Source organism: Sphaerulina musiva, assembly GCF_000320565.1.
Source record: "Sphaerulina musiva SO2202 unplaced genomic scaffold SEPMUscaffold_1, whole genome shotgun sequence".
In the NCBI taxonomy this organism is placed as follows: Eukaryota; Fungi; Ascomycota; class Dothideomycetes; order Mycosphaerellales; family Mycosphaerellaceae; genus Sphaerulina; species Sphaerulina musiva.
The window spans coordinates 3,829,351-3,857,158 of NW_016017383.1; the positions used below are offsets into that span (position 1 = coordinate 3,829,351).

General features: G+C 52.6%; 9 protein-coding genes across 9 annotated transcripts; 3 read left to right on the forward strand and 6 right to left on the reverse strand.

The window, feature by feature from the left end:
* Positions 1 to 375: 375 nt before the first annotated feature.
* SEPMUDRAFT_146559 (Six-hairpin glycosidase) lies at positions 376 to 4,593 on the forward strand. The gene is made up of 5 exons (XM_016903730.1): positions 376 to 405; positions 469 to 923; positions 979 to 1,119; positions 1,173 to 3,602; positions 3,655 to 4,593. Exons 2-5 carry the CDS (start codon positions 784 to 786, stop codon positions 4,085 to 4,087), a joined length of 3,144 nt encoding a protein of 1,047 aa, XP_016765696.1. The 5' UTR covers positions 376 to 405; positions 469 to 783; the 3' UTR covers positions 4,088 to 4,593.
* Positions 4,594 to 4,623: 30 nt separating this feature from the next.
* SEPMUDRAFT_122921 (glutaredoxin Grx1) lies at positions 4,624 to 6,258 on the reverse strand. Its single transcript, XM_016901807.1, has 4 exons — positions 5,981 to 6,258; positions 5,322 to 5,904; positions 4,954 to 5,249; positions 4,624 to 4,810 (listed from the first exon to the last, which is right to left on the reverse strand). Exons 1-2 carry the CDS (start codon positions 6,126 to 6,128, stop codon positions 5,747 to 5,749), a joined length of 306 nt encoding a protein of 101 aa, XP_016765697.1. The 5' UTR covers positions 6,129 to 6,258; the 3' UTR covers positions 4,624 to 4,810; positions 4,954 to 5,249; positions 5,322 to 5,746.
* SEPMUDRAFT_36068 (DUF1857-domain-containing protein) lies at positions 4,740 to 5,473 on the forward strand (the record flags this gene model as incomplete). Its single annotated transcript, XM_016908626.1, has 3 exons — positions 4,740 to 4,813; positions 4,957 to 5,255; positions 5,322 to 5,473. The coding sequence occupies 3 exons, from the start codon at positions 4,740 to 4,742 to the stop codon at positions 5,471 to 5,473; spliced, it is 525 nt and encodes a 174-aa protein (XP_016765698.1).
* A 640-nt stretch (positions 6,259 to 6,898) lies between the features above and the next one.
* On the forward strand, positions 6,899 to 10,632 carry SEPMUDRAFT_146561 (sodium transport ATPase 5). Its single transcript, XM_016903731.1, has 2 exons — positions 6,899 to 7,567; positions 7,626 to 10,632. Exons 1-2 carry the CDS (start codon positions 7,339 to 7,341, stop codon positions 10,580 to 10,582), a joined length of 3,186 nt encoding a protein of 1,061 aa, XP_016765699.1. The 5' UTR covers positions 6,899 to 7,338; the 3' UTR covers positions 10,583 to 10,632.
* Positions 10,633 to 12,129: 1,497 nt separating this feature from the next.
* Positions 12,130 to 14,201, reverse strand: SEPMUDRAFT_146562 (uncharacterized protein). The gene is made up of 6 exons (XM_016903732.1): positions 13,712 to 14,201; positions 13,507 to 13,613; positions 13,363 to 13,436; positions 13,195 to 13,312; positions 12,973 to 13,140; positions 12,130 to 12,901 (listed from the first exon to the last, which is right to left on the reverse strand). Exons 1-6 carry the CDS (start codon positions 14,174 to 14,176, stop codon positions 12,565 to 12,567), a joined length of 1,269 nt encoding a protein of 422 aa, XP_016765700.1. The 5' UTR covers positions 14,177 to 14,201; the 3' UTR covers positions 12,130 to 12,564.
* A 665-nt stretch (positions 14,202 to 14,866) lies between these two features.
* Positions 14,867 to 17,363, reverse strand: SEPMUDRAFT_146564 (uncharacterized protein). The gene has a single exon (XM_016903733.1). It carries the CDS (start codon positions 17,041 to 17,043, stop codon positions 15,334 to 15,336), a length of 1,710 nt encoding a protein of 569 aa, XP_016765701.1. The 5' UTR covers positions 17,044 to 17,363; the 3' UTR covers positions 14,867 to 15,333.
* A 1,353-nt stretch (positions 17,364 to 18,716) lies between these two features.
* Positions 18,717 to 22,160, reverse strand: SEPMUDRAFT_146565 (Fork_head-domain-containing protein). Its single transcript, XM_016903734.1, has 2 exons — positions 19,322 to 22,160; positions 18,717 to 19,258 (listed from the first exon to the last, which is right to left on the reverse strand). The coding sequence occupies exons 1-2, from the start codon at positions 21,760 to 21,762 to the stop codon at positions 19,171 to 19,173; spliced, it is 2,529 nt and encodes an 842-aa protein (XP_016765702.1). The 5' UTR covers positions 21,763 to 22,160; the 3' UTR covers positions 18,717 to 19,170.
* A 698-nt stretch (positions 22,161 to 22,858) lies between these two features.
* Positions 22,859 to 26,145, reverse strand: SEPMUDRAFT_146566 (glycosyltransferase family 8 protein). Its single transcript, XM_016903735.1, has 6 exons — positions 25,914 to 26,145; positions 25,809 to 25,836; positions 25,588 to 25,694; positions 24,931 to 25,518; positions 23,867 to 24,877; positions 22,859 to 23,634 (listed from the first exon to the last, which is right to left on the reverse strand). The coding sequence occupies exons 1-6, from the start codon at positions 25,941 to 25,943 to the stop codon at positions 23,089 to 23,091; spliced, it is 2,310 nt and encodes a 769-aa protein (XP_016765703.1). The 5' UTR covers positions 25,944 to 26,145; the 3' UTR covers positions 22,859 to 23,088.
* Positions 26,146 to 26,912: 767 nt separating this feature from the next.
* On the reverse strand, positions 26,913 to 27,785 carry SEPMUDRAFT_146567 (uncharacterized protein). Its single transcript, XM_016903736.1, has 2 exons — positions 27,403 to 27,785; positions 26,913 to 27,267 (listed from the first exon to the last, which is right to left on the reverse strand). Exons 1-2 carry the CDS (start codon positions 27,652 to 27,654, stop codon positions 27,076 to 27,078), a joined length of 444 nt encoding a protein of 147 aa, XP_016765704.1. The 5' UTR covers positions 27,655 to 27,785; the 3' UTR covers positions 26,913 to 27,075.
* Positions 27,786 to 27,808: the final 23 nt, after the last annotated feature.

The following is a 27,808-nucleotide window of genomic DNA, read 5'->3' on the forward strand; positions in this document are numbered from 1 at the left end:
CCCTGCCGAACGTCACAACAACACGTCCATGTAGCAACCATGCCACCAGCGCCAGGTACTGTCAGGTATCCTACACCTGACGGTATTGACAGGATCCGGCGTGTGCCAAGGAACAGCCAGAGATGCCGCGGAGCATCAACCATACCGTAACAAGGTGCACATGGACATGCAAAGACAAATGCGCAGAGAATTGATTACCTTAGCCAGCCACTTCACCGTTCTTTGGATCAATGGCACCTGCAGCTAGAACAGTTCTAAGTGCGGGCCGGACAGAGCGTTGGGAGCTCCATATCTCGTACTGAAGGTACATCTAGCTGCTACCGGTACACGCCACTCCTCCATTCTTTACATTTTCAGGCTCGGGAAAGAGACACACGCAGAGAGAGAAAGAGCGAGAGTGAGAGAGTGAGAGCATCTTGAGTCTTGCCGTGCATCTTGGGCTTGCTTATCTTACATCTTGTCGAGCAGGTCGACGCTCTTGTCAGCCAAACATCCTCCGCTCCATCACCAACCATCATCAACATCCTCTCAACGTCGCTCCAGTCATCTTCTTGTACACTGCATCCTGCATAGATTCGTATCAGTATCGGACCACAGTCCTACCTCCTACCTCCACTACTCACTTCTTTTCACGTCCACCGTCTCGCTCGCACACGCCGTCTGCTTCGACACCCACTCGAGTACTTCACGACCGTTGCACACACCCTCCCTCCCTCAACACAGCTACAGCGCCCGCCGCTCTTCGTCCGGAGTGCCGGCCACTCTTAGTGCCACACAGCAAGCATGGTCTACATCGACAATCAGCATGTCGAAAGCGCTGAAGAGACGCGGCTGAAGGAAGATAGAAATCGCGAGAAGTACTGGAAGAAATGGGGTCCATACACTGCCGAACGTCAATGGGCCACTGTACGAGAGGACTACTCGTGCGTACCATCGATGGGCCTCTGAAGCAGCGCCATATGCTGACCAATATGACAGCTCCAATGGCGATGCATGGAGCTCCTTCACCTACGACATGGCTCGCTCGCGAGCCTTTCGATGGGGTGAAGACGGTATTGCTGGCGTGTCAGACACTCACGGCCGCCTCAACTTTGCCTTCGCTTTTTGGAACGGGAAGGAGTGCGTATTATTCCACTTCAGCGCTCTTGACGGGTTTGCTAACTTTTGATCAGCGGTCATCTCAAGGAACGCCTCTTTGGTCTCTCCAATCCTCAAGGTGTACACGGCGAGAGCATCAAGGAGTGCCACTTTCACCTCGACAACACGCCAACCCACTCGTATATGAAGTTTCTCTACAAGATGCCGATCAACGAGTTTCCCTACAAAGACTTGATCAAAACAAACGCGGCACGGAACAAGACGGAAAGAGAGTACAACCTGGTCGACACTGGCATTTTTAAAGACAACAAGTACTGGGACATCTTCATCGAGACTGCAAAGGAGAGTGATGACCCTGATGAGCTGCTGTTTCGTGTCACTGCGTACAATCGCAGTTCTGAGCCGGCGAAGCTGCACATTCTACCTCATGCTTGGTTCCGCAACACTTGGGCGTGGGGTTATGATGACACAAAGCCTAGCATCGAGCAGGTTGACACCTTGACTACTCATATCAAGCACAAGGAGCTGGGCGAGCGTTACTTCCAGTGCTCTCCTTCGCCCAACGCCTGTGGCAACGAGACTGATATTGAGCCCGAGTTCCTCTTTACCGACAATGATACCAACTTCGTGGAACTTTGGGGATCGAAGAAGAACAAGACTCCATATGTCAAGGACGCTTTCCACAAGCGCGTAGTCCATGGCGACAAGAAGGCTGTCAACCCTCAGAAGATTGGTACCAAGAGCGCTGCTTGGTACGCATTCGACCAGGGCCAGGGCGTGCTGCCAGGCGAGTGTGCTGTCGTTCGCCTTCGTGTGACGAAGAAAGCCACCGATGGCTACTTGGACGAAGAGCGCTTCGACGATGTTATGGACAAACGACTCGCCGAGGCCGACGAGTTCTACTACAAGCTCAACCCCATGCCGATGTCCGACGATCTACGGAACATTCAGCGCCAGGCTCTTTCTGGTATGATGTGGTGTAAGCAATTCTACCACTTTATTTGGGATCAGTGGGCAAACGGCGATCCGGCGATGCCTCCTCCGCCGCCGGAACGGAAATCTGTTCGAAATGCCCAGTGGAAGCACATGCACTTGGACGACATCTTGTCCATGCCCGACTCCTGGGAATATCCGTTTTTCGCCGCCTGGGATACTGCCTTCCACTGCATACCCTTAGCCATGATCGACCCTGAGTTTGCCAAGAAGCAGCTCGACCTCTTCACCCGAGAGTGGTACATGCATCCCAACGGACAGCTTCCAGCCTATGAATGGAATTTTGGCGACGTCAACCCACCAGTGCACGCTTGGGCTGTCTTCCGCACATTCAAGATCGAGCGCAAGATGTATGGACGCGAGGACCTGGACTTCTTGGAGCGCGTCTTTCAGAAGCTGCTCCTGAACTTCACGTGGTGGTGCAATCGCAAGGACTTTGATGGAAAGAATGTTTTCGAGGGTGGCTTCTTGGGTCTCGACAATATTGGTCTGTTCAACAGATCTGATCCCTTGCCTACAGGTGGCAAGCTTGAGCAAGCCGATGCCACTGGCTGGATGGGCTTCTACTGCCTATGCATGCTCAATATTGCCCTTGAGCTCGCCAAACACCGCCGCATCTACGAAGACATTGCGTCCAAGTTCTTTGAGCATTTCATCCTCATCTCGGATGCAATGCAGTATCGTGTCGGTGCAGAGTCCAAATCTCTCTGGAACGATGAGGACGGCTTCTACTACGATGCGATATCATGGGGCGGGCCTTGGTCACATCAGATGCCGGTCCGATCACTGGTTGGACTCATTCCGATGTACGCCACTCTTACCCTGGAGCCCGAAGTCATCAACCGCTTTCCTCAATTCAAGAAGCGGCTTGACTGGTTCGTCAAGAACAAGCACGATGTCATCTCGCGCAACATTGCAAGCATGACGCGCCGTGGAAAAGACGAGCGCCTGCTTCTCTCCTTCGTCAATGAGGACCGCCTCCGAAGCATCCTCAAATACATGCTCGACCCGGCAGAGTTTTTGAGTCCTTTCGGCATTCGCTCACTGTCGAAATACCACAAGGACCACCCAGTCTCGATGGATGTCAACGGACAAACATACTCAGTCAGCTACATCCCAGGTGATTCCGACAGCGGGCTCTTCGGAGGCAACAGCAACTGGCGTGGGCCTTGCTGGCTTGCAGTCAATTTCCTGCTTATTGAGTCGCTGTTGCGCTTCTACATGTTCTATGGCAGCACTTTCAAAGTTGAGTGCCCCACTGGCTCTGGAGACTTCATGCATCTTGGCCATGTGGCCGAAGAGCTTCAGCACCGACTCCAGCACTTAATGTCCGCCGATTCCAAGGGAGCCCGAGCCATTCATGACGGTAACGAGATGCTTAACAATGATCCTCACTGGAAAGATTATCTGTGGTTCTACGAATACTTTGATGGTGACTCTGGACGCGGTCTAGGCGCCACACATCAGACCGGATGGACTGGACTCATGGCCAAGATCATCCAGGACACTGGGTAAGTTTACCTGCTTTGCCGAAATCGTCTATGCATTACTAACCAGCATTAGTACCAATTGTCGTCTTCCCCAGACTCCGCGTACGCCTAGTAGTGCGGCTGCGCATTACTTTGATGACACGTTCAGTCGCCAGCGTCGGGCTTCGCTTGGTCAGAATGGGCGGAAGAGTCCTAGACTTGCTCGTTCGCTCACCCGAACTCGCTCCATTGGTGCTAGAAGTGACTGGAGCGGCACGCATGGCGAGACCGAGCCCGAACTCGCTGGAGAGGAAGCTGATGAAGCGTTTGCTAATGGCAAGCCTGACCGCACTTGGAGCATCTACCAGGAGGACGCCAATGGCAGCACGAAGAAGCCCGAGGAGGATCCCGATGACCCCATCAACAGATATGTCCAAGACCAGCTGCAACGCATCAAGAGCAACGAGAGCCATGAACACGCCGACGAGCTGGCTTCGTTGAATGACGGCGCGAACGATGAGCTATGAGTCGTCGTCGCTGATTATCGGAAAGTTTTGAAGGACGTCAACTTCCTTTACCTAGGCTCCTGTGACGACGAGACGGACATGACGGCCTATACATCATGATGTGACGACGGAGCTGGCGAGTTGCTCCCTAGAATCTAGACTCTAGACCTAGATGGTGCCACTATCAGTGTCTCATGACAAGTTGACAGTGCAGCCTTTTTGTTGATTGCGCTTCTCGTCCCGTGCCCTTTGACCACTCATCTGTGCCTTGCCTACCTCCTAGCAGAGCAGAAGAAGCGGAACACCCAAAGTGATCGCCAAGCCTATAGATGTTCCGCTTCTTCTGCTACCCAGGAGCCTTGGCCTGTTTCACACAAATGTACTTTGACGCTGCATTTACTTTCAGCGTACATGCCGTGTGCATGCACGTACATGTAGGCGAGGGGTCATGACGAAACACTTTCATCACGGGCGCCACTTTCCTTCCACATCCTACTAGGAGGTACATGTAGGTACCGTACCCGTACTACCTTACCTCCTACCAGGTGTACCTATACCTTACCTTATACATGTACCCGTTCACAAGGTACCATTTCCTAGTCTTTGAATCGAGAAAAAGTTCTTATTGAGCACTCAAGTCCAGTCCAGTCAATTCACGCCACGTCACGTCAAAATGGTGACGATTAATTGTGCATATAGCGAAGCCATCAATCCATCATCTGGAGTCACGCCCATTCTCTCGCGCAGGTGAGTCAAATTTTCATTGTATATATATATATATATATTACCTCTTCAAAAATGCTCTCCCCTCTATTCAATTTAAAAAAAAATCAATTTAAAAAGTTCAGTTCAACTCAATTCTAACCCTTTGTTTTTTCTTTCTTCAACAGTCAAGTCTGGAAAGGCCTACAGATTAAAATCCGAGAAGCGCAAAGATTTGTGCCGGTGATTGAGAGGTGTGAAGTCCTTGAGGAGGAGGAGAAGAAGAACAACGGGGAGGAGGAAGAGGAGGAAAAATGGGGTCAAGTTACGAGGAAAGTGTGGTTTAAATCGTCTGATGGAAAGAGTGTGAAAGAGGTGTGTAAGAGCTATTGGCCTGTCAAGGTGGATTTTCATCAACCTGATGGAGCGGTGATTACGAATACGATTTCGGATGGGGAGGCGGAAGGGTCTATGTTGATGAGTATGTGTTTGATCTTTTTTTGCTGCTGTGGATGAAAGTTGTTTTTGAGTGACTGACTGGTTTTACTTTCAGCGTATACGTTTGAGTGGAGGCATCCTGATGTTGCAGAAGGGTCGGAGGAGCATATGAAGTTGATGGAAGAACACAGAAAGGGTGCGAAGATGGCTGTGTCGAAGTCGTTGGAGGCTATGAGAAAAATGGCGCTTGATGGCGAGCTCGATTGAGAGCCAAGGTAGGTAGGTAGGGACTTGCATGTTTCACAATGGAAGCGATGTAGCATGATCAGGGCAGGACAGTACGCAGTGAGACGCGCAGAAGTCATTGTATGTTCATTTCAGTCATGGTATTCAGCATTTCAGCTCTTATGTATCTTCAACCCGTGGCGACGTCGCAATCTGACCATAGCTCTGGCGCATTGCGCGAACCGACTACTCCGTCCTCTTCCACGGGCAACCCGATAATCGGCCAATACTACTCTTATCATCATCCTAGCCTTTCTAAATAGCATTGGCCGCCTTGAGGAGCTCCGGAAGCTGGCTCTTCTTGCCCTGAAGATCCGAGTTACCTCCAATATGCTTCTTGGCGATAAAGATGTTGGGAACGGAGCGCTGGTTGGTCATCTCCTCGAGGGCATCCTGAATAGCGGCGCCATCATCTGTGAAAAGGAAGGGTCGGTCAGTATTCCGTGGTGGAGGTATAGGGCACACATCGAAATGTTTGTCGAAACATACCGACTTGGTCCAGCTCGATGATGTATGGCTTTGCGCCCACCTCGCTCAGCAGAGACTTGGTCGCTTTGCAGTATGGGCAGTACGACTTGGAGAAGACTGCGACGGCATTGCTGTCGATGATCTCTTGCGCCTTCGCCTTGGCTGCCATGATGGTGTTGGGGCTGGCTGAACGGGCGCCGCTGAAGAAGGTGCGTATGAAGTTAATGGTGGCGGTGGTGGAGGGGGTGGTGTGGTGGTGGGTGTTCGTTGTTGGTTGAAGGTATGTATATGCTGTGTCGTCTCGGGCTGATGGAGTTGGGATGTGGTGGGGTTAGTAAGGTACCTTAGGTAAGGTAGGTAGTGAATGAGAATCTACAGGTAAGGTACCCTAGGAAGTACCGTAGGTACCTGTACATGGGAGTGATGACTCTGGTTGCTCGGTTGTCTTCGTAAGCGCAGGGACCGCTGCCGACAGGCCGATGGCGAATGCGGCGGACCTACCACCACCTACGTCACTCTCACTTGTCAGCAGTTTTGTGTCTTGGCATGTCGGGCATTCCGGCACGTGGCTTCCAGATTCCTTGGCGCGGACACGCCAAGAGATGCAGTGGGACAGCACGAAGAAGAAGGCGAAGATTTCGCCAAGCGGCTAGAACAACACAACGACGTCTGCAGGGCTGAACTGCGGCCACCGACGAATGATCGCCATTGTTCACATGCATTCTTGCTGAAGCCCCAAGAACGTTATCGCGAACTAATCCCCAGGCGGGGGAACGCCGGTCTTGGGACATGGGTTACGGTATTGGCATTGGCCGCCAGCATCATCACCACCTTGCAGCATTCACATTCCCATCCCATATCGCCCATTGTGTGGGCCAGAACCCCGCCCCCGTCCACAAACATGGCCTCTTCGCATAAGCAACGACGATGCGAGGACGACGACGACGATGACCACCTTCTTCTCCCGCACGCCGGAAAGTCTTGCTTCCATCATGGCCTGATCCCTCCCGCTCGTTGCCATCCTGATCCTGCTCTCCCGAGCGCCTGATGAGCTCGTGTCATCAACCACAGCACCCGCCAAGCCTTCTCCCGTCCGACTTCTTGGGTCCCAAGACCATCCTGTCTTGTCATCGGTCGACCTGCGGGCACGAAGGTTTCTGTGCTTGATCGGAGCCGACTGGGGACTACATTCGCGGCTATACATATACCTTCATGTCGCGCCAGCCTGATGCAGAATCTCCACCATTCTTGATTCCTTTGTCATACTCGCTTCCCCTCGCTAAGCGGCTACGACTTATTCATACATCCCAATACGCACTACATTCCTGACCGTGGTGAATATCATCTACCGGTTCAAGCCTGCATGAACAAACCACAACATGGGGAAATCACAGAATCCACTGGAGGGCCATGTCTCCGGACAATCCAACAAGCCCTTGAGTCAACCTGCACACTCCCTCAAATGGAAGGAGGTGGCTGAAGAGCTCAAGGCCGATGTCGATGATGGTCTTACGGGGAGCGAAGCCAGCTCCCGACTGGAAGAATATGGCAAGAACGAGTTAGGAGAAGGTGAAGGAGTGAATCCAGGCAAGATTCTCGTGCGCCAAGGTAAGAAGTCTGATGAAGCAGCACAAGATTTACTTGCATATGCTGACGTTGATCCTAGTGGCTAATGCGATGACTCTCGTCCTGATCATTGCCATGGCGGTTTCGTTTGCAATCCAATCGTACATCGAAGGTGGCGTGATTGCTGGAGTCATCTTCATCAACATTGCAGTCGGCTTCACTCAGGAGTTCCAGGCCGAAAAGACCATGGATTCGTTGCGCTCTCTGAGTTCTCCTACAGCCCAAGCTGTTCGGGACGGCGCATCAAAGAGCCTACCAACCATTGAGATTGTGCCTGGTGACCTGGTAGAATTAAAGACTGGCGACACCATTCCAGCGGACATTCGACTGATCGAAGCTGTCAACTTTGAGACTGACGAGGCCCTTCTCACCGGCGAGTCCCTGCCTGTACGCAAGGCCCACAACGACGTGTTTGACGCAGAAACCGGCCCTGGCGATCGACTTAACGTTGCTTATAGCTCTTCCACTGTGACCAAGGGTCGTGCCACTGGTATTGTCTTCGCTACTGGCATGCACACGGAAATTGGTTCTATTGCTGCTGCGCTTCGCAAGAAGGACAGCAGGAGGCGACCGGTCAAGCGCAACGAAGATGGCACTACCAAGACGTATCGCTACGTACAAGCTGCGATCCTGACCTGCACCGATGCCGTTGGCCACTTCTTGGGCGTCAACGTGGGCACACCCCTACAAAAGAAGCTCTCGAGACTTGCAGTCCTGCTGTTCCTCATCGCCGTTCTCTGTGCCATCATCGTGCTGGGAGCCAACTCGTTCCGCAATCAGCGGGAAATTATCATTTACGCCGTGGCTACCGGTCTATCCATGATTCCTGCCTCGCTGGTCGTCGTGCTCACCATCACGATGGCAGCGGGCACCAAACGCATGGTCGAGCGAAACGTCATTGTGCGAAATCTGAGGTCGCTCGAGGCTCTCGGAGCCGTCACTGACATCTGCTCTGACAAAACTGGAACACTGACGCAGGGAAAGATGGTAGCCAAGAAGGCATGGATCCCAGCGACCGGCACGTACACTATCGACCAATCTGAAGAACCGTTCAACCCAACCAAAGGTGACATCTCTCACAATGAAAAAGAGCCGCACAAGGTGGCATACAACGACAAGGACAAGCGGACCAGTTACGCCGAACTCCTGCAGAACAACGACGCACTCAAAGACTATCTTCGGGCTGCTTCTTTGGCCAATTTGGCCACGGTACACCAGACGGACTCTGGGGAGTGGCACGCTCGTGGTGATCCGACCGAAATTGCCATTCAAGTCTTCGCATCTCGCTTTCAATGGAACCGCAGAGCATCCGTGTCGGGCGATAACCCTGCCATGAAGCTGCTTGTGGAATTCCCATTCGACTCCGACGTGAAGAAAATGAGTGTCATCTACAGAGACCTGCACAGCGACAAGATGTATGCATTCACCAAGGGTGCGGTGGAGCGTGTCATCGCCTCCTGTACATCTTACATTCCCGAAAACGACAAGCCCGCCGTCGAGATGACCGAAGCGTACCGAGAGCAGATTCTCGAGAACATGGAGGCTCTCGCGAAGCACGGTCTGCGTGTTCTCGCTCTTGCGAGCCGCGACTATACCGATCCTTATGAAGAAGGCAAGGAGATTGATCGTGCCACAGTGGAGAAAGACCTGATCTTCCGTGGCCTCATTGGCCTCTACGACCCACCACGTGCAGAGTCTGCACCGTCTGTGCGCCGCTGTCATGAAGCAGGTATTGAAGTACACATGCTCACAGGCGACCATCCGGGAACCGCTCGAGCCATTGCTGCGCAAGTCGGTATCTTACCCACGAAGATGAGGGAGCTCAGCAAAGATGTTGCCGATGCCATGGTCATGACTGCCTCTCAATTCGACGCGCTCTCCGACGATCAAATCGACGCACTTCCCGTCCTCCCGCTTGTCATCGCTCGATGTGCACCAAACACGAAAGTTCGCATGATCGAAGCCCTCCACCGTCGCAAGAAGTTCTGTGCCATGACCGGAGATGGAGTCAACGACAGTCCCTCTCTGAAGCGTGCAGATGTCGGTATCGCAATGGGTCAGGCGGGATCTGATGTCGCCAAAGACGCCTCCGATATCATCCTGACCGACGACAACTTCGCCAGTATCCTCGCCGCCGTCGAAGAGGGACGTCGCACATTCGACAATATCCAAAAGTTCGTCCTTCATCTCCTCGCCCAAAACGTTGCCCAGGCCATTGTCCTCCTCGTTGGTCTCGTCTTCAAGGACGCGGAAGATCTTTCCGTCTACCCGATTTCCCCCATCGAGATTCTCTGGATCATCATGGTCACGTCTGGAATTCCCGACATGGGATTGGGCTTCCAGGAAGCCGCCCCTGATGTTCTTCAGCGCCCTCCACAATCGTTGAAGCGAGGTATCTTCTCCTGGGAACTCATGATCGACATGGTGGTTCTCGGCATCTGGATTGCAGCTTTGACACTGGGCGCCTTCGTCCTGGTTCTCTATGGCTGGGGTTCTGGCACCATTGGAATTGGCTGCAACCAAGACATTGATGACGGTTGCGGTCTCATCTTCCGTGCTCGAGCGACAGCATTCGCCTGTTTGACGTGGTTCTCCCTCTTCTTGGCGTGGGAAGTCATTGACATGCGACGATCCTTCTTCCGAATGCAACCCAACTCGGACCGATACTTTACCCAATGGATGTTGGATGTGTGGAGGAACAAGTTCCTCTGCTGGGCCGTCGTCGCCGGTTTCGTGCTCATCTTCCCGCTGTTGTATATCCCCGGCCTCAACGACCAAGTATTCAGACATACGGGAATTAGCTGGGAGTGGGGCATTGTGTTTATTGCTTCAGGATTGTTCTTCCTCGGTGTGGAAGGCTGGAAGTGGGCGAAGCGAGTCTACTTCCGGAGACTGGCGAAAAAGAACGCCGTGGGAAATGTGGATTTGGAGACGAGGGTGTTTGAAAGATATCTTACTCAAAGCTCGAGTATCTCGGCGGAGAAGGAATTGGCGTAATAGCATGAAATGTCATGTAATATGAAGTAATGAAAATGAATGAATTTTTCCGTTGCTGAATTCAACAGAGTTACCATTACCTATCTCATTTTTCCTTGGTGCCTACACACCAAATCCCCACTAAACCGCCCACTCCCCTCCTCTTCCTCTTCCTCCTCCTCCTCCTCCTCACCATCATGCCGACACTACGACAATAACCATAACCATAATAACAATAATACACGTATGCATTGATGAACTAATACATACGAATGGATGAGTTGATGAGAATTGTGGTGCTATTATAGGTGTTATGACAAAAATTTCTGCGATGGAAATACTTCGCCGTATCCGATTCCGACTTGCTAAAAACTACCTAACCTCAACTGGTAAGGTACCTACTCGAGTCTCGGGCAAGTCGAATGGAATGGGGGAAGGAGGAGTGGGAGTGGGAGTGGGAGGAAGGAAGGAAGGAAGGAAAATGAGGGAAGGAGGGAAGGAAGGAAGGAAGGAGGGAAGGAAGGAAGGAGGGAAGGAGGGAAGGAGGGAAGGAGGGAAGGAGGGAAGGAGGGAAGGAGGGAAGGAGGGAAGGAGGGAAGGAGGGAAGGAGGGAAGGAGGGAAGGAGGAAAGAAAGTCAAGGAAAGAGTCGCTGTGATGAACAAGTGCCCAGGTGGGTAAAGATGGATGGACATCGATAAACCGTTGATTAATTTATATTGTAACTTGGTGTAGGTGTAGGTGTAGGGGAGAAGAATGATATGTCGGAGTGTTTTGACGAGCTCTTTTCTTTTCTTTTTCCTTTTTTTCGGGGGGGGGGGGGCTCTTATAGAAGAAGGAAGGAAGACATTCTCCAATTAAAAAGATAAGAAAGGTAAAAAAGTAGAAAAGGAACAGACGGGCGAAACAAAAAGCAAACAGACGAAAAAGTAAGGTAAGATAAGTCAACGTACCCTCCATATCGTTTCCGACTAAAATCCGCACAAATCGAAATCTTGTCCACACAAATCGACGACGGAGTACATCTTGTCGGTGGTAGTGGCGGAAGTGGTGGTAATGGTAAAAAAGATTTTAATAATCCCGCTGGGTTGGCTACTGCTTCTGCTTCTGCTTCTGCTTCTGCTGTTGCTGTGGTGGTGATAACTGGTGACGCTGTCGTGGATATGGTTGTATAATTCAGATTCAGAGTCCTCGAATCCGTTATTGTGACGGCCAAGGATGACGAGAAAGGCAATTGACGTCGTGCGATAGCGGCTGGCGTGGCTTGTTGTTGTTGTTGTGGCTTCTTTCCGATAGCGGCATGTTGTTCTTCGGACTCGATTTTGGGGACAGCTGCGGCAGAGATGCCAGATACACAAAAGGTTGTTGCAAGGAGAAGAAAGATCTTCATGATGATGGACTGATCAGGCGTGAGAGGCGAGATGCGGGACGGTCCCTTGAGTTAGTAGTAGTGGGTAAAGACATTTCGAGAGAGGGAAAAAAGGAAAGGATAATTGTAAGTCAGATGTCCAGAGGGAGGACATGTATACTGAGAGCGAGCATAGTGAACGGTTTGGGCATGTGTGATGCGTTGGTGATTGCTTGATTGGAGTTGCGGTGCCCACGTTCATCGTTTATGGTGGTTACCGATCGACGATGGAAGATTGATGGAATGCGATAGGTATCGTGTTGGAATGGAGATCCCACCAGGTCTCAGTTGGAGAGCTGGACCCTGGAGACGGGTTCAGTGAACCTCCCATGAAAATGGTCATGAAGGAACGAGGTCCGACATCGATCGGCAAGAAAATAGCTTATATCGCTGGGAAAGAATGCTGGGTTGGGAAATCCCTCGCGTGTCGGATCTGCCGAACTCCCAATTCAAGCTTGGCATATATTATGTATCACTGGTGAGGTCAACTGCATTAAAACCCCCACCGAAGATGGTAGCCCGCATTACCTCAACGCTCCTGGTCGATATTGGACTACGCAAGGGCACACGTCGTGCACCACCGGAGGTACTTGTGTATCATGTAATCGAGGCGAATTCGCGTTTGGCTTCCTTCAATAGTTCTGGCTGAGTCAGAACATCAATAGCTGTGGCTGCCAGGCCCTTGGCCACGCGCAGAGCACATCGATGAGCATCTTCCGTTCGTGCAGCTTTCTCAAAGTCAGGCGTATGTGGACCTCCGGATGCGCTCTTGATGCACATGTTGGGAGATATGCTCGGCATGGCGCGGCTGATGTCGCCCTGATCAGTTGATGCCATGGTCGCACTGGTTAGCACATCGAGATCGCCCGTGGGGATACTGCCCCCCAGCTGATTGAAAGCGTTCCGATAGCTTCGGCCCAGCGCCTTGTTGGGTCTACAAGCAGCACGAGATCATTGATCAGCGATAGTGTCTTGGGTCATTCATTTCACGTGGGGCGCACGTACACATGATCCAGATATTCACCTTTAGGAGTGATCTCCAATCTCGCGCCGGTTGCCGTCGCAGCCCCCTCGAAACAAGCCATGACGCGTTTCTTGAGGGCAACCAGGCGGTCGCGGCTGCTGGAGCGCACCACAAAAAGCCCTGAAGCGTATGCGTGTATGATGTTGGGTCTAACATATCGTGTCAATACGAGGTCATATGAGAGCCACGAACCGCAAACCTACCGCAGACCACCATTGATGATTTGACCCTGAATGATATCCCCGGGCTGCGTTTGCTGCCGTAGAGCAGAAGTGGCGGTGTATGCAATGATAAGAGCGTCCAACGCATTGATGCCGTCCCCTGTGAGAATGTTATAGCTGCTGGCGCTGTTGAGGAAGTGGGTCACTCACATGGGCTTGCCGCTGCATGTGCTTCTCTTCCAAAATATTCCACCTTGAAAGAAGAGTATGCAGCGGTTCGGACTCTGAGGTAGTGTGTAAGCAACATGAGAGAGATGGGCGCTAGAGATGGAAGCGGGCAGGCTGCACACCTACAGTGCACTGTCTGGTGAAATACCAGGATGAGAGATCAGAGAAATGTCCACGGCGTGGTCCGAGTATGCACCTGCTTTGAGCAGCTTGATCTTGCCGCCACCACCTTCCTACACTGCTTCATCAGCATGTAGCATAGACAGAAGGGCAATATACCAGGTTGCTTCCATTCCAACAAAGTCAGAGCAACTAGAGTAAGAAACCTTACCTCTGCAGGAGTTCCAAACAAGACCACTTTGCCTCCTATTGTCTGCTCCCTGACCAAATCTGCCGCCGCCAGAGCACCTCCGATGGAAGCGATAGCAATCAGATTGTGTCCGCAAGCGTGTCCGATACCTTTCAATGCATCATACTCTGCATTGAACGACACCACAGGCCCGGGCCGGCCACTATCGTACACAGCCACGAAAGCAGTCTCGATACCATATGCTGATCGCGTGACCTTCCAATCATCGTACTGAGCCATGAAATTCGTAATCACATCGTGTGCATAGGTCTCTTTATATGCGAGTTCCGGATGATCGTGGATTTTGAGGGATATGTCTCGTAGCACATCACTGAGGTGATCGATCCGGTCCGAGATGGTTGGCAGACGAGGATTCTTTGCTTGATGTTCGATCATGACGAGACCTTCTTCGAGGAGTTCGCTTTCATCAGATCGTGCTTCCGCCATGTTTTTGGGGTTTTCCAAGGTTCCGAAGATACCTACTTCAGAGCAGCAAACAAAAGACATCGATGGTCCTCCGTGTGAGGTGTGGTGGTTTATCGCAGGCCCACATCAGTCGCCATCTTGGCATTCGCCTCTTCGGCCAAGGCACCTCGCCTGGCTGTGATGCTTCGTATCTCACCTGGCGACGGCCATTGAATTTCCATTATTCGTCGAAGATTGGGGCTTTGTGCCCATCTGGTGGCGGCTGCTGCGACAACATCGTCGTCATAGATGAAGACGACTATCGCCTACAAATCCAGCTGGACTTCACTTGGTAAGTGCGTCGATGAGAAATTACAATGATGACTACCACCAAAGCGTCGTCTGCTCAAATCAGTATGCCATGCTCGCCGAAGAATGAATCCAATGGTACCAAAGGTACCTTAGGTATGTATACAAGGAGAGTTCGATGCAGTTGATTGCCATGGCCTGCCTAGTCTCGCGGACCAGGATGCCCTTGGCATATTATTGCCGCACCTCGTTTCTTCTTTCAATCTCGAAGAAAAGAGAACATTGCATAGGTACATACATACATGTTGGTAGCATTCGTGGTATATATACAGGCGCTCATGGGCAGATGGCCGTCTCAATATAGAAAAAAAGATACAAGTACATGGTGAAGAATATCTTAAGAGGCTACCTCATTGTAGCTGTGGCATGTTATAAGATGCACTACTAGGTAGGTAGTAACCTATCCACGGTGTCACTGCCCGATTTTGAACGGAAAATGGGCTAAGAAACTTGGTCGCTGAAGCACATTCTTCCGCAGAGCTCGCTGAAACGCTAACAAATTCAGACAAAAGACGTTGACCACCATTCGCTCTTTAAAAATAAGTGTCGATGACTACTGTCTTTGCGCTCCCGGCATAGGTATGAATGGGGCTCACGTCCATTCTGATATGTGAAAAACCCGGTATTCCCATCCCTTTCTTCCTGATGGGCCTCCTCCAAGCACCATCGTCTTCTGTAAGAGACAGGCCAAGAAGTGTTGAAAATGCGGCCCCACTCCCATCAGTCCTTGGCCGGGTATAATGTCCATGCAAAGAAATCGCCCGATACGGGCGTTTGGGGTATAAAGACGCAATATACATGAGAAACTTGCAGCCCGAGTGAGGGACGTGTTACATCATCACGCAACAGCAACCCTTTTTCGGCGCGAATTCTTCCTTCTCGCTGAGCTCTGGTACTCGTAGCGTCCCATCATGCCCAGGGCTCATGGGTTGTGAAGGCATTGGAGACGGCGCTGCGGAACGTTGTATAGTAGGTGTGGAGGGTATCGTAGGTGTGATCTTGTAGCCACCGCTTGTACCGGGACGGACACTGCCATTCTCGCTCTTCGACCTCAACGGCCACCCATGCTCTGTCGAATAGCTATTCGGCGAAAGTGATTTGGTAGGCGAAGGCAGGTTGGCCGGCACGTCGAGATTCTGACTCTGCAGAGTCAAGACAGGTGCCTTTCGTGAAAGATCCTCGTCGTTCAGGAGATTGAAGTCCCGATCGTAGACTGTTCCTGTCTTGCCTTCCTTCTCCCACTGCTCTTGCATCATACGTTTTGCGTGCGTGGGTATCATCTGCTGATCAGGAGGGAGACGAGGATCGGGCTTATACATGGTGGCTATCCACGGTGCTTCACCATCCGGCGAGAAACGTCCTGTGGAAGGACGAGACTTGTGCCCCGAACTGGACCCTGGTCTCCTAATCGCAGCAGCCGAAGGGGCCCGTTTCCCAGCCGATGAGCCTGGTCTGGCAGCGGAACTGCTAGGTATTGAAGACTTACGTCCAGTGGGAGTCTGCTTCGGCGCACGCGCTTTCTGGGGAGAGCCCTCGCCCGACGAGTGCTTGTTCGAGCTGCCCGGAGGCGATCTTCGTTTGCCATCTGGATCGGACTCCAGAAGCACTTGGCTACTGATGCTGGCACTACGAGCCTTTCTGGCATACTGAAGCTCGTCCCAACTGCTACTCACGCTCTGACTTCCAGCGCGACTGCGAGGTAGTGGCGAGTCTCGCTCCACCACATCGTGAGGGACAGGTACGGGACTAATTCGAGATACTGGTATTCGTGACGTGCCCGGGCGTGCCATGTGCTGCTGCTGCTGTGTTGATGTCTGCGAAAAGGGCTTTGTACTGCTTGGAAGCTCCGTCGATGCCTGGTTATTGGGTTGGCGCTCTGGATCCCTGCCGGAATCAAAATATGGTTCTGCCCGTTGGGGAGACCACTGTGGCCGCATGTCCTCGTGGGGTGACGCAAGTGGATGATCCATATTCATATCGTTTCGAGAGGGATATGCAGCCGTATACTCTTCGTCGTAGCCTACCCCGTTCAGCGGTCCATGGGCTGCCTTGCGAGAGCCCGAGCGGCTGACAGAACGGCTGGTCCTGCCACTTTCGCGGCCAGGACCCAAGCTCTGAGACCGGCGGGATGGGCGCAGGTAGATACCGGCCTCTTCCATCTCTTGTATCTCAATCTGCGCTAATTTGTCTCTGTGTACCCATAGCGAATTGTCCTCTTCTGGATATGCGCTGCCAGCTGTGCCCTTGGAAGTTGTTGCAGCGCTTTGTGGCAATCTCTTGTTTTCGCGGAGTGCGTCTCGTGAACGCTTCTTCACGGCCGTGCTGTTGCTCGCTCGCACCGATGTCCTACGCTGCTTGGTCGTCTCCGAGTCGCTGAGCAAGTCCCACGTACTGGAGCGTCGCTCGAGCGCTTTGCTGCCATTCTCGTCCCACTCATGGTCTGCACGCGGCGAGCCACGTGGGTTGTACGCCCTTGCATTGCCGTCGGTCTGTTCCAAAGGCACCGAGTAGGTCCAAGCCCCATTCACTGTCGCAGCCATGCTGACCGTCTGTTTGCTTGCTGGAGCGCGCGAGACACGAGCCAAAATCAGGCCGCAGACGACATCCCCTTACCGTGACTCCGGCTCGGCCGTGATGATGATATCGGGGGGTCGTAGATCTGCCGTACACACGCGTACACGTGTAGTGCGACTGCCCGGTGGCAGGACGGTAGTCGTCGTCGTCGTCGTCGTCGTCGTAGTAGTCAAGTGTGATCGTGGTATTCGGGGGCGAGGCGACGACGCTCGTAGGGTGCAAGGTGTGCGTGTGTCTCTCAATGTGCCAGTTCCCAGTTTCCAGTTCCAGATCCCCAATTCCAGATCCCGTCCCCCAGTACAGTAGTGCGGTTCGATGGGTAGTAAGATGGAGAATTAGCTCTCGGGATGATCACAAACGACAGTCAAAAATATAAAAACCAGATTTGACGTCGCACCCCCAACAAGAGGACGGAGTTACCCTTTAATCGCGAGCGTTACCTCCTAGGTACCTGTGGTCCTGTAGGAGGTAGGCGGGAGAGCACGAGCCCGACCCGTTTTTGACTGTTGACTGCAGGCCACACGCCACGCCTGTCCTGCGTGCGGGCGCTAGGTGGTACCTCCACGGTTTGACGGTGATGATCGAGGCCGGAACGAAGGTGAATAATTAAAATCCTCCAGCGAAAGTGTCTCCAAGGGGAGAGTGGCCAGGGGAGAGCAACTTGCATTGAGTCTAACGCGAAACTCTAATTAACGACGCCGGCTCCTGAACTCATATTGAATGATGATGATGCCGGGTCACGAGCAAGCCTCCCGATACTAATCATCATGATAATCATAGTAGGTAATCATAAATCATAAAAAATTAAAAATAAATCTTCTTCTGCGGGAGAAGCAGCGAATTCTGTCCATCTTTTTGGGATGAGTAGTTACAACCAACATGTACATCCTCCACTCAGTACATGTCATGTATGTACTTCCTCTCCTCCTCGTTGGTGGCGAGCAAGCAAGCAAGATGGAGCTAAGCTGCTAAGGTACCCGTACAGACGTACCTAACCCCTCGACCGGACGACGGACCACAACCCCAACACATCGGCCGGCACGTTTCATGCCAGGTACATGTACACACCAGCATCAGGTAGCGATAGCGCTTGTTATGCGCGACGAGACATTTTTTTTTTCCTTTTTCCATCTATTTATTTGTGAAAAAAGGAAGATGATATCAGGCAGAATAGAATCTCGTCGTCTCGTCGTCGTGCACAAGTCCAGTCGTAGGAGGTATCCACATGCACACTCACTACTTATGCACTATGCACGTGCACATGCACCTCCTAGAACACGGCGAAGACACACTCCCGGGGAGATCACTCCCTAGGTACATTACCTAATATAACAACAACTCCACTGGCCTGGAGTCTCTCACAATAGTCCTACTAATCACATTACAGCTTCTACAGTCAGGTAGCTTCTCTCCAACACCAGACCTGGAAGCTACATGTACATGTAGGCTTTTGTAATATAGGTAGGTACATAACATGTACAGCGAAAGCTGTCCTGGCTCACGTTGTCTAGACCTGGCCACGCACGAGCAGATCATCCTCCATCCGCACAGAGAAAAGAAAGTGGCTGTGGTAACACTTCGGAAGTCGTGAAACGTTCAACACAGCACCCAAGCACGGTCTGCTCGCGGAAATTGCCCAAGCAGAAAATCTTTTTTCTTCTACCTCCCGTCGATAACAAAATCTACCAACTGCTTCAGTGTTCACCGCTCCCATGTACTTACTCCATTCTCTCCCTCTCCCTCTCGCTCTCTCAAACCACATATTTTCAAAACTCCACTTCCATGATAATTGCGTCTCGTTCCAAGTCATTATCTCATAATAAAACCCATCTCATATGCGCGCCAACTGGACCGGCACAAGCACACCCATGCGTTAATGCAACCATGCCGGTGATGTTCGCATCGTCAAGTCTCCTTCCAAGCACAAAACTTATAGTATCATCATACGGTACTGCCGTATATGCCTGCCAGCAAATGCACACGCGCGTCCGGCATCAACAAACTACAGCCTATCGACCTCACTTGCGGCTTGCTCAAGGCATCGGAGCCTCCTTCCAACCGACTTGCTTTCTGTCTCCTTCCTCTGGCTGTTCCTAACGTCCAAAAGTCGAGCTACCAGCCAAGCCGGTATGCATGGCCATGTGGTTACGCTGATGGAATGTGCCAATTGGCTGGAATCCCCTATGGACATGTGATCAGTACCGATACGCGGCTTCTTCGAGCGCTCCCCATCACAAAACTTACTTGGCAAGATCGATTCCTTCATCTTCGTCGCCAGCCGACTGGTATGCATTGGCTGGCGGCAAGCTCGCGTACGGTGCTGTCTGTATGTTGTAAGCGCCGTTGGTGACCGGACGCACAGCTTCAAAGCTATTTGCGACAGCAGCCGTTGGTAGCTCATACTGTCTCGGAGCTGGATTTGCTGGCTGTAGTACCGTCGTGGGCGGAGTGTGCTGTTGCACGGCACTTGCGTGAGACACAACGCTGGGTGGAGTCTTTTCCGGTGCATGCTGAATATTGGTCTGCTCCTCGGTCGAAGTGCTGTGTTGGCTGAGCGATTTCATGGCAGCTGTGGCAGGACGGCTGAGGGTCGGACTGGCATCAAGCGCACGAGTCGAGTTGTGCGGTCTTGGAGGACTACTCGATCCGATGAGTGGACTGCCGCCACGCTTAAGCTCTGTGGACCCGGCTGCCTTTTCACCCACTTCTGGCTTCTCCACTGGTGACGTTCGCTCCTCGCTGCTCTCCTTACTTTGTTTGACAGTCTCCTTATGCAATGGGAAGGGAGTCTTCAATGGACTGATGTCAAATGGCTTGAATGGCGTGCTTCCCGCCAACCCCTCCATTTTCCAGAAAGGGGCCGGGCTGCTGAACTGTATAAAGTCACTGGGGCGCCTCAGTGTGCTCGGAGGTGCTAGACGCTGCGATGGGCGAAGAGGGAAGGGCGTGTCTAAGGGCCCAGTACGACCTTCGTCGTTGACATACAACGACGGTGGTGATCCAGCAGCATTGGCTAGCGCATTGAGACCAGTGCGTGGCGTCGACCGCTGAGGATAGTCGTATTCGGTCAATCCATTTGTCTCGATGCCAAGGCCGGCGCTGCTTTCGAGGTGACCATTAGCCGGCCGCCTAGGTCCACGATCGGGAGTGTACGCTTCTATTGCAGTGGAGTACGACGGCTGGTAGGAAGTCAATGGCGGAGTTGTATCATCATCCCTCTTGATTCCAGAACGCAACGCCGGACTGTTAGGTGAGCCCATTGTGCTTTGCGTGCCGGGTATCGGGGCCGGTCGTCTGCAGCCTTTCATACCTTGTTGCACGAAAGTGTCGAACTCGGTAGGCTCTATCATCCACTTCATTCCCTTACCAGGCTCGTCTGTGCGGCGAGCGATCTTCGTGAAAGCCTTGTTCAAGCTGAGGTTGTGACGAATGCTGTTCTGCCAGCCACCAGTGTTGAACCTGTAAAATGCATAGTTTGCCTGGATCCACTTGTAGATGTTGGACAGCGTCATCTGATGGTCCTGAGTGCTAAGAATTGCCATGCCAATGAGTTGAGCATACGAGTGAGGCGGCTTCAGATCTTTTGCTCCATCGGCTGCATAGTCGATGGTCTCGGTGGACTCCATCATAACGGCCCGAGCATAATTCGCGGCTGGCGACGACTTGGCATAAGGATGGCTTGCGCGCATCGGAGTGCCGGGGTTCGCCTGCAAAGCTGCGCTGTGCGAGTGGGGATGCATTCTTTGTTGTTGTGAACTGTGTTGCTGACCATTATAGTCCGACTGATACATGCCTGGATCTTGGAGATGACTGCGAGCAGTAGAGGATGGCTGCGGTTGGCTCAGACCGTTGCGCTGATCGTCCTCGCCGTCTTGACCATCGTCGGACGAAGATTGTACCTGCCTCAGGATGGATGCATCCCAGACCGGTCCATCATTCTCATGCGTGGCGGTCGTAATGAATGCCATTTGAGTGTTGGCGATCTCGAGAACGCTGCCGTTGCGAAGTACGGCTGTGGCACCCCTCCTATGGAGATTGTTGTCAACACGCACACCGTTCCTACCATTGACATGAAGAACCCAACGCTGTGACTCCGGTTCGTATGCTATTATGCAATGCAGTCTCGAAATCTGGCGATCGGGGCCAAGGTCAATATCAATCACAGTTCTCGCAGTGGGCGTCGTTGGTTGGCTCGGTGTGCCCTCTGACACGACAGCAGATAGCCTCTCGTGGGCCTCGGGTCTGCCAATGTTTACTTCCACCTTCCGGATGATGAAGACCCAATCCCTGCCAGCAATCTTGCCGTAGCCCGGCACATTCTCCTGACCTTCTAGAAGATCGTTGGCGAAGTCACTGACAGCCATCACCTGCTTGTCTGACACTCGCAGACTCTGGATGATTTCCTGCTCCGTGGGCGAGGATGGCTCGGTCTCATTGTCGCTAGCCTCCTGGGGCTCTGTGCCTTCTGTATCGTCGCGCTCAATTACGCGCGTATCTTTCGTCTTGCGGCGGGTATTGCGAGCCGCTGGCGCAGTGGCCTCGCTGCCTCGAGCTCGCTTCCTGGAACCACGCGTGGGCGTGGCTTGCGCTTCCGCGACTTCGACATCAGATGGCTCATGTGTCGGCTCCACTGCAGCAGGTGCCTTTCGTGCACGGCTCTTCCCTTTACGTCCTGAAGGCGGCATGATGGCAGTATCTCACGGTGTGCGTGTCGAATGGTGCGTCAGCGCAATCCCTCGCCAGATCCGCGTGTCCAGCGACAGCGGCGTCAGGTTATGTGCGCAAACCGAACCAGATCGAGTTGGCAAACGAAGTGACGAGCCACAGCTCGCTGGTCTCGTGCGCTCAAATCGCGAGCTCGCGATGTATCGTGATCGTTTGCCGCGTATGGCGAAATACTGGGCCGGGTAGGAGAAGGAGAGCGGGTCAAGTTCGCGTGTTGAGTCTGGCTCCTGCGACAACCATGCCGGTCTCCGTCCAGTCGTGATACGGGTCGTAGGGGTTGGTGAATCGGTGAGTGGGTGTGGGCGGTCGCGTGCGCGACGTGAGGTGTGTAGTGCGTGCGTGAGGTTTGCGTGCAAACTGGAACAGTTGGGGATGTTGGAGGTTACGTCGAGTGCGATTCGAGTACGCGACGTTGAAAAGCGCCAAGATGGAAGCCGCAAGCCTTCTTTCGTTCCACTTCGCTCCCACTTCGCTCCCAGCCTTCTTCTACCAGGGCAGGTACAGAATTTTCGCACTGGTGCTACCAATGGATGGACAAGACTCCAGGTGCCGGCTTGCCCACGCGCTCATACCGCGATATCATCCAATAATGATTTCGCGGTTCTGATGTGTTGATGTTCCTTCCCACCCGGACACCGTAGGAACGCGCCTGCCTGCACTCGATGACGTGTGTGTTTACTCTACTGTTTGCACTTGCAAACTTCCAATACGAGTACCTGTTACAGGTACCTCATACCAAAGCGCGGTTATGACACGTAATAATGTGGGCTATACCTTACGGTCCTTACCGCTGTAGCCAACATTGAATTTTCGCAATATATGCTATCCTTGACCGCGGGGAATTGGGAGTTGCCATTTATGGTACATGACCAGGTATCTGAGCCAGTAGGCTATCTAGGTACCAAGGCTTTCGGCGTCTCCTATGTATAGACGTTGCGACATTGCAACAATGGCTAGGAGGTAGTGAGCGATGGCGACAGGCAAACCATGGATGGCTATGAGATGTGCGATTACACGGCTTCCCATCAAGATCATTGTCACGCAATCGCAATTTCTTCATGCAGATTGTACTTCGCATATGTATATATGAGGTAGTCGTACACAGATATGTCTAAATGCTATGCTGATGCACGCCGAGAACGCCCGCCTACTGCACCAAAGCAGCTTGAAAAACGCCGTCGATAGTGTGCGCTCGATATTATTCATCATTAGGTACTCCACCAGTGCACCCACGCGCTATGCCGCAGTACCACCGTTCAACTGACGAAGAAGCAGTAGAAACGCTGCTAAAATGTCGTCTGCTGCTGTGTCGGACTCAAGAGTTCCTCGTGTTGGAAGTCTTTCTTGGTCTGCGCTTCGTCCACAGTCGGAGGCTTATCGAAACCCGGCTCTGAGAACAACGGTGACCCGCCATGCTGCTCGAGTGGAAATTCCCCTGGCATCGCTGCAGAGCTGGATGCAGTCGATACGATGGATTCATCATTGTCAGAGCTCTGACTTGTACTCGCGAGCGTTGAGGTCGTGGTGGTACCAGAATGTGTGGTGCTATTCGCTGTGTTTGTGAAAGAGCTCGAACTGTCCCGGTTTCCATCGAGGCAGTGACTGCTACCTCCCTTGCTCTGCAACGTAGGGTGTGCATTTTCCGTGGCACCTGTGACGTTCGCCTCTTGGACACCACTCTTCATTGACGTGTGATATCCTGGATCGTGTTCTGGAATCGATACCGCGGTCGGTGGCATCTTCCGGTTCGTAAGTTTCTTGTCTGGGAGTCTGAGGTCACCCGGTCCGATGAGCGAGCTGCGTCGAAGCTGTTCGAGTTGCGCGGACGGGTCCTTATCAAGAAAGTATTAATTAGCATACGCAAATGTGAGTACTGTGAACCTCGCAATGGTCTTGATCCGAGACGAAGCCGTGGTGGTGAACACCATCTCAAGTCGTGTCTTCGAAGCTTAGACCAGACTCAACGGTGATCGTCCAGTCAACACTGGAACAACACTGCGCAAAAACAGCGCACTGCTAAGAAAGGTACGGTATAACGAAACCACAATTGGGGCATCTTCTTACCCAGTCGGCTTGGTTCGGCACACCTTCGGCAGCAGGCAAATCGCTCGTACTGTCGCGCTCGTCGCCCCAATACGATCGCCGCTGGGGGGCAGGTGTAACGGGAAGAGACGGGCGTTCGATTGCAGATGGGAAATCCGTCAATATCAGAGATTCTCGACGTTCACGAGCATCCTCCACTTGTTGCACCAAATCCTCGGGATCCTTTTTCTCAGCGAGATTCTCCGACGCAGAATGTCCAGTTGACGACACCTTCTGTTGCACTACCTGCACATTGCCGCGATTCTTTTGAAATGAGGTCAATGCGCGAACGTAGTCGTTGATTCCATTGACGTCGTCCCAGGCATTCCTATTCTGAGCAAAAGCGGTCCAGGGATCGGTATCGTTGAGCTTAATCGTGGGAGTCGGTGGTTCCAACTTCGAATCAGATGTGACTTCCAGCTCATCAGCATAGGCAGCCTCGGAGTCTGCAGGCTTGTGCGGAGTAGTTGGCTCGTCGTCAATGAACTTCCGTGTCGGTTTCGTTTGGCGCTCCTCCCATGGAAAGATTGGTTTGGGCTTCTTTTCTGCTTCCTGTTTAGGTGGCGGGGGTACTTGGTAGTACATGTCCTTTGGCGGCTCCGGGTATGTCTGTGGTGGACGAAAGGGAGTCTTGTCCGAGCTGAACTGGTAAACTTGCACGGGAAAGTTGGCAGCTTCTGGTGCAGTTTCGAGAGGCGGGGCCCCTCGAGTAGCATCCCACTCCATATATGGAGCAGAAAAAATGCGTTGCTCGGCAGTAGGAGTGGGTTGCACGTTACCCTGATCAAGATTCTCGGAGGGCTCTCCTGGCTCTGTCATCGGCGGGGTCGCTGCGCGTGTCGGCTGATGTTCCTCTGCAGGATGGTGTGACTGCTGCTGAACATCAATTGGATGTACTGGATAGCCCGTAGCATAGTACGTCTGCGCTGCTGGCTTGTAGTCCTGCACGAGTTCCGTGATCGGATGTCGCTGCCCGCCGATGTACTGCCTGGTCTGCTCGTTGATGCTTAGCACTCAAGTCAATCGAACACGGCCGCTTCACTTACCGAGACCTGGAAATGTCGATCGTACACCGCCCACCATCTGCTGAGCATTTCTTGAAAGGCACCAGGCGCGCCATGCGCCTCTCTATCGCGCTGCCAGGGTTTCTCCTTGCCGATAAAATGCACCATGCTGATACCATTCTTCCAGTATCGATATGCCGGCTCGTATTGATAGTTGGCACTGGGTGTGGTGTTGTACTTGAAGCTCAGTCTCTTCCACGGACGATGCTCGTAGTACTGGTTGAGCAGACCTTGGTCTGCACCATCAAAGCTATCTCCAGCATTTGCCAGCCCTCGCAGAGCATAGTATTCACCCATGTCTGGCGTCAGAACCATGACGCCCGTGTTGAACGCATCTGGCCATCCCACGTCTGGTGCCGCAGCGAATGTCTCCGTGATGTCAAAGAGCTCTTCTGGCGCACGCAGAGCAACCACGTCCGCATCGATGTACACAATTTTGCGGAACTGCACCTGTCGCCATAGATGGATCTTCGTAAAGGTGTACAGCAGGTCGGGTCGGTTCATGAGATAGAGGTTGCCCGGACGGGGATTGCCAATGCGCTCGATTGGTATGACATAGTTGTAAAGAGACTATTGAACCAGTCAATAACGCTGAAGAGTCCCGAGGGCGGACGCCCCGTCTGGTCTGCAGCTGGATACCTGGAGTTCTTCAATCGTGCTGGCCTGTAGCGACTCTGCGAGTATGAGACAGGCCAGCTTCTTCGTCGTGCCGCAGTCTCTGAGAGAATGTGCGAGCACCGCCGCGCCTGCGAGAGTCTTGGGTCAGCATCTGGCCTTACCACTACTGACTGTCGTGATGCTGCCGTCGACGAGGGTCGCGTCGTGTCGTCGTAGGGGAAAGAGTTTCCACGGAGGCTTACCGGGTAAATACTCATCGTTCAGCACCAGCTGCGAGGTTGCTGTTAGCTACCTGAGGTTCTGCACAATATGATATACGTGCCGTCCGTCGTCGCTGCGTAACTCACCGTGCAATACACATCCTCCTGGCCGGCCATGACTGCTCCTGCTCCTGCTCCTGCGACCGCTCGAGCATTGGTGAAGGTCAATGAAAGCCGCTTTGTGAAAGGCTGGGATCTCGTATATAGTAGGTAAGGTATGGTGCATGTGCCGCACGCATGCACGCACGCACGCGCAGCTTCTCCAGCTTCTCCACTCTGGCCGGACGACCACGATACATACAATACCTAGTTGTAATCCAAATCGACGCCCGTTCACGCCGAGCCAGCCCATAGAGACCGGTGTTGAGATGTATCAGGCCCACCTCGACCAGCCGTTATTTTACAGCTGCACCGCTCGATAAGACGGGAACCACGCACGCCGCTATAGAACTAGTGTTCTATCAATGCGGTGGCAGGAACTGCAATATAGCCTGCTACGGTACATATATACAACAACAACACAACACCACCACCACCACCACCACCACCACCTGAACCAAGCTTCCATAGCTACAGGTACCTCCGGAGGTAGCTTGCACACAGCTTCTACCGAGACAGAGCTCAGAACCCTGAAATGGCACGTAAAATTACGTATCGACCAGGTTAGGTACCTCCGGTAGTAAGATGTACATGTGATATAGTTCTACCGTAGCCGACGGAAGTCTGAGTCTATTCTATTCCCCGCCTCTGTATTGACACAGCTTCCACAGCTTTCGCAGCTTTCATACACCGAATTGTTTCTAATGCAGCAATGCTTGCACTCGTGCAGATCAAAAGCTCGCGTGACAAAAAACATGGGCAAGATCTCGACCGCATGCCCCTTCGCCCCGCCTGGAATTCACCGCTGTGTCACATTGCGGATATCAGGGCATCTGCTGGGTACCATTCCAAGGATATAGGCGCCCGTGCTTCCATCGGGTCGGAAAGGGCATGTCTTTGGATCAGATTCCATACCAGGTACATTTCCACATCGATCGAAGTCTGAGGTCAGAAACCGTGCGGCAAGGCACTGTCACAACTTACAAGGGCAATTTTTCCAGGTTCTCATGGATAATTAACTACTACTGTAGTGCCAGCCATTTCTGTTTTGGCTGTATTCCTTTCAGCCAGTCTTGTCTTCGCAGTTTGCACTGTTGTGCCTTCATATTCCTTTCACAGCTATCACTCCTCTTGTCCCTCATTGTCTCATTTATCCTGCGGTTCCTCCACCAGACTGTCCGCCCCCGCTCTTGGTGGGACTTCCTCGTCCACTAGTCCTCTGCCTCTCGCTCCCACCCCCGGTCTGGTCTTCGCTACCCTGTGCTTTTCCCTTCTGCGCCTCTGTATTGGTGTGACTGATCTCGTGGTTCGCCGGACTCGCATTCAGAGGGCTATTCTTTTCCTGCACACAGAAACTCATACTATTAGCTTTGCAACAACATGCCAGTCTTCCTGGCCGGATTACCGCTCATGCGCTCAGAGCAGTAGTAGCAAAGAGGTTGGTGCTTTTTGACAGGATTGATTCGGGTTAACTCACACCCCCGCTCTCCTCTGCCGCACTCTGACTTTCACTCTCCGGGCTCGTTTTGCTCGGATCAAACGCCGCTGATTCTTGAGCAGCTTGATTATCTCCGCCGGATTTGCTGTACTCGTTCGATGTCGTGTCAATGCTATCTTTGTCTTGTCCAGCCTTCGACGCCAGGGATCGTAGTGGTGAGGTTTGGAATTGGCGTATCACAAGTTGTTGTCGCTGGGAGACGAAGCTCCGCCGGATGGTGCGTGGAAACATTGCAGTACCTGTAGTCGAGATTGTTGTTGGCGTGGTTGGTTGGTGCAAGAAGCCGAAGGATCGTAACAAGTAAGAAGTCGATCGTGGATGATCATTGCTCTCTGTGGAGCTTGAGGAACAGCATGTACGCTTCATTACATCATTTTCGTCACTT